The sequence below is a fragment of the Mycetomoellerius zeteki genome, unplaced genomic scaffold (genome assembly GCF_001594055.1).
Source record: "Mycetomoellerius zeteki isolate Tzet28-1 unplaced genomic scaffold, Tzet1.0 scaffold32, whole genome shotgun sequence".
Lineage (NCBI taxonomy): Eukaryota > Metazoa > Arthropoda > Insecta > Hymenoptera > Formicidae > Mycetomoellerius > Mycetomoellerius zeteki.
In genome coordinates, this window is record NW_017257305.1 from 357,072 (window position 1) to 362,062 (window position 4,991).

A 4,991-nucleotide genomic window follows, 5' to 3' on the forward strand; every position below is an offset into this window, starting at 1 on the left:
TGAGATATACGCCATAAACGTGATCGATCACCTTTTCTCTGTCACCACCGAAAAGCATGTTTATATATTTTTGTCCAAGTGGTCCCAATTGATTACGCAACTCTTCACGAACTTGTCGCGTTTGCAATGATTGTTGAACTAATGTTTCAAGCGGTTCACTGGGGATGTTTCATAAACATCTTTGACTGATGGAACGTGTGAATGTTCGTATGATAATTTGTGTGGTTCAGGTGACGCATAATTGAAATCCGACGTAACATTCGATTCTTGTATACGTTGCTTTTTTTTAGACGACGGTGTTAATTGAAGCCATGAATTATCCATCCAAAAATTGCCACCACCATCATCATTATCATTATCATGTTCACTATCTTTTTCATTTTCTTCTGGTTTTCTTTTTTTAGTATTTCTATCCATCGTAACATTACCCACACGACACATGGGCGTCCCGACCAAAAAATGGACGCCCATTTAGTGTCCATTTCGTGTTCCGATAAGGTCCAAAAAAAGGGACATTCAAAGGATGTCCTTTGAGCACCCATTATACATGTATGTCTTTTGCAATATATAATTACTATATATGCAATGAGCGTCCTTTGGGTGTCCAAATTGAATATTGCAATTATATATGCTACGACATTATATTATACATTTTATATAAAGCAGCCTTTAATATATGAGTGTGTATAATTAATCCGCAGTGTAAAAGTGCGAGTAATCGAATTCATCATTATACATATACAGGGTGTCTGGAAACAATTGCCAAATATTTCATGGGCAGGTAGAACGGACTAAACTGAGTCGAAAAGTCCTCTACCATTTTGCAATTTTCGCAGTAGTTAACAAGATATTAATTATTAAAAATTGCCTAATATTGGTCTTGAATAATTTTTTACTCAAATACTATCAACTTCACAGAAAAACTGCAAGAGACAAAAATCATTAATTTTCTTCTCCTAGAGCTCTAAGAATTTTTTTCAGAATTTTTAATCAACTTTTTAGTACTGCATTTTCTTATCTTTACCAACATGAGAAAATACGGTATTAAAAAATTCTGAAAAAATTCTCAGAACTTTATGAAAAGAAAATAAATGATTTTTGTCTTTTGCAGTTTTTTTGTAAAGTTGATAGTATTTAAGTAAAAGTTATTCAAGACCAATATTTGACAATTTTTAGTAATTAAAATTTTGTTAATTATATTGTGAAAATTGCAAAATGGTAGAGAACTTTTCGACTCAGTTTAATCCGTTCTACCTGCCCATGAAATATTTGGCGATTGTTTCCAGACACCCTGTATATACATATATTTACATATATGTATACATGTATACATATATACGTATATATATATATATATTTAGTCCGCCGAGTGGCTCTGTCTCGATCGCGCAGGTCATGCATCATGCCAATGAACGGTGATTGGACGTCTCACCGTCTCTCACTATTGCGCATGTACTGTTGGTCACATGAATTTTAGAAGGTGCCTGATTGGCGCCTTGAGTTATTTTGAAAAGAGAGATCGGGAAGACATCGAGTGTATCGAGTCCTTCATGAGCAGTCATTTTCCTGTTGTCTAAGGGTGCGGTCGAGTTGCCACTTTCAAATGCTTCAAACGTTTTCATTTTCAATGCTTCTATGGAACGGTCAAGTAGCGCTACAAATGTTGTCAATACTAGTTAAGTTGACCGGTCTAACGCGTTCTGAAGTGTATCGAAGCATTAGCATTTATTTTCGAGGCAACCTAGAAAAAAATTTACATAAATTTTTACGAAAGTGGGAACAAAAGTTCATAAAAATGAACGATGTTATAGCAATATATATTGCACAAAATTATTTAGAATGTACAAAATATCTGTACGATGATGACGATATAATGGACATGATAATAACCTCTGAATATGAAAAAAAACAGAAAATGTATTAGGTGCGCAACTAAGTTCCCGCTGTTTGTCAATAGATGGTTCCAGCAGTAAGTGCTGGTCGATTCTGACATAATCTAAACGTCATGAACCAAGCTTAGACATATGGTAAACAAACCGCTTCGACACATTAGTGATTTTGTTTTGACGTTATATTCTTTTGGTTGTGTGAAAATGTCTGATTTTGTGCCAAATAATCGTCATATGCGGGAAGTATTGATTTTCTTCTTTCATTCGAAGAAAACGGCGGCTGAAGCGCATCGAGAGCTCCAAAAAGTTTACGGAGATGCTGCTCTAAGTGAAACAACGTGCCGAGATTGGTTCCGTCGCTTCAAAGACGATGATTTCGATGTTGACGACCAGGTCGGTGTTATTTATTATGAGCTGTTGAAACCGAACGAAACCATCACTGGGGAACGGTATCGACTTCAATTGATGCGATTGAGCCGAGCACTGTGCGAAAAACGGCCACAATACGCGGAGAGGCACGAAAAAGTGATTCTACAGCATGACAACGCTCGGCCTCACGTTGCAAAACCCGTTAAAACCTATCTGCAAACGCTGAAATGGGAAGTAGCTCTGCCAGAAAGATGGGAAAAAGTAGTAGCTAGCGATGGGCAATACTTTCAATGATTCATTTGTAACCATTTTTTCACAATCAAGTTGCATTTTCATCAAAATAACAGCGAGAACTTAGTTGCGCACCTAATATTTATAATATTGAAAATTATGTCGAACATATAGTACCGTCACTCAGTAGTGAAAGTTTTAAATCGCATTTTCGATATGTATGTATATAATAAAAGCTGATAATAGATTTTATTATAACCTATTCGTTATTTTATTTTTAATTAATTTATATATTATTGTATGTATTTTATTAAAAATTACAAAATTAGAAATATCATAAATTTATACTGATTATCGTGTAATTTGAAGAATGAAACCTTCAACATTTGAATTCATCTTAAATGAAATTGGAGAACAACTTTGCCGTAATACTAGTGGGAACGAAATGATAGCACCAGACAAACAAATTTTGTTAAGTTTATGGCGTTTTGCAACTCCAGATTCATACAGGCAAGCATGTTAAATTCTAGTTATACTTATTGACTTTGTATCATAATACAATTACATAGAACATATTTTTTTGATGTTGAGAAATAAAATGATAATATTTGATAAAAAATTTGATAAATAAAACTGTTGTTTATTAATTCGATATTATATTTATTTTACTGTTACGTTATTCATGATACGTTATTATGAATTATCAATTTGTCAAATACTTGATAAAAATTAGCAATATTGAATTTGTCAATAATTAAATGAAGATTTTAGGTTAATTACAGGCTGTTTGTGATCATACAAGGTATTTTACACACATCTATGTCGGAAATGTGGGTTCTGTTCACAATTCTCGTGTTTTCCGTTTATCATCTCTACAAGAATATATTAATAATCCAATGAAATTTCCTAATAATACACATTTAATTGGAGATGCAGCTTATGCATTACATAAACATTTATTAGTTCCTTATCCTGATAACGGCCATCTTACACAATATCAGAAAAACTATAATTTGTGTCATTCTTCAACTAGAATGGTAATTGAAAGAGCGTTTGCTCTTTTAAAAGGCCGTTGGCGAAGTCTATTACATGTTCTGGTAGTAAATTGTGTAGATTTCGCACCTTATCATATATTAGCGTGTTGCGTACTGCACAATATTTGTTTGCTGCAAAAAGATGAATTGGAAAACGTGCGAAACATTCAAACAGAAGTCGAAGAAGCAGAATTATTTAGAGACGGAATTATTGAGTATAATGACCGGAATGTTGTAACAGCTAAAAGAAATAATATTTGTGCAAATTTACTTATGATAAACACATAATAAATGACTTGAATACAGCGTATGTACAAATATTGTGCAGAATGCAATATACTAATATATACTAATATTATGTATTAATTTATATATATTTTATAATATAAAATATTTTATAACATTCATCACTTATATATATTCATGTTACGTCGCTATTTATATTTTATGTTTTATATTAAAATAAAAAGAAATTTTTTTTGTATTGTTAAAATATAAGTATTTTTTAGTTTAATATCACATTGACTTATATATATGTTATCATATATTTTGATATATATTAACAAAGACAAAACTGTAGTGCTAACAACATAAAAAATGTATCTCTTTAAAAAAAATAAAAATATTTTCTCTTCAGGAAAATAAAACATTTTTCTCTCCTATATAATCATTTGTATCACAGTTCTTTTTTTAGAATTAGCAACTACTTAAATTGTAATAAAGAATAATTGTCTTCCTTTATATTAAATAATCAGTCTTCTTATAAAAAAAATCAATCTTCTTAGAATTATTGACCTGTATCACATATTATTTCTGAAGAACTTTGCTTAAAATATCAAGTAGTTTGTCTTGTCGTGCCATAGCTTCTTCATGCATCTTTTTACGTATATTTGTATTTTCTTCAAACATTTTCTCTAATGCAGAACGCCTTTTCCCTATAATTAATAAAATATATATTGTAATAAATGACATAATAAATGTATAACAGTAGGTCTGTTTTATTTTCCAGAACTTCTGAACTAGTGCATACCAGTGTAACAAATAATTAAAAAACACACACACACACACAGAGAGAGACATGATACTTACGTTTCATAGGCAATTTAGTTTTTGTTGATGATGGGACATTATTTTCGTTAGCATATATATTCTTCTTCAGAAGATATTGGGATTGTTTTGCCAGAATCTAATGTTGAAATTGGAGTTACCCATGGCCTTTTGTTGAATATTTCATCCATAACCTGTAATATTAAATGTATTTAGGTAAACACTATTATTTTAAATAAAATTGAAAATGAACAAAATAAAAATATTTATCATTTAAAAAAGTAACAATTACAACAATATATTAGAACATCTTGATAGTTCCAAAAAATTTTAAATATAAAATTATAAAAATGTTTCTTATAAAATACATTTTGCTTTTTACATTAAAATATTTCCATGTTCGAGTGCTATTACCGCTCTT

At 30.9% G+C, this 4,991-nt stretch overlaps 2 protein-coding genes across 2 annotated transcripts in view; one reads left to right on the top strand and one right to left on the bottom strand.

Moving 5' to 3' along the window:
* Window positions 1-2,093: 2,093 nt before the first annotated feature.
* LOC108724993 (uncharacterized) lies at window positions 2,094-3,811 on the top strand. Its single transcript, XM_018451739.1, has 2 exons — window positions 2,094-2,519; window positions 3,272-3,811. The coding sequence occupies exons 1-2, from the start codon at window positions 2,094-2,096 to the stop codon at window positions 3,809-3,811; spliced, it is 966 nt and encodes a 321-aa protein (XP_018307241.1).
* A 519-nt stretch (window positions 3,812-4,330) lies between these two features.
* The window catches only part of LOC108724994 (uncharacterized), a gene marked incomplete at its 5' end in the record, with an annotated part of 1,638 nt that continues 977 nt past the window's right edge, over window positions 4,331-4,991 (bottom strand). The window contains 3 exons of the mRNA XM_018451740.1: window positions 4,331-4,458; window positions 4,704-4,764; window positions 4,953-4,988. Coding sequence (XP_018307242.1) covers window positions 4,331-4,458; window positions 4,704-4,764; window positions 4,953-4,988 — 225 coding nt within the window. The remainder of the gene's footprint in view (window positions 4,459-4,703; window positions 4,765-4,952; window positions 4,989-4,991) is intronic.

Coding starts and splice junctions, on each gene's coding strand:
- LOC108724993 (XM_018451739.1), top strand. CDS start 2,094: ATGTCTGATTTTGTGCCAAATAATCGTCATATGCGGGAAGTATTGATT. Junction 2,520..3,271: donor TGCCAGAAAGATGGGAAAAA/GTAGTAGCTAGC, acceptor GGTTAATTACAG/GCTGTTTGTGATCATACAAG.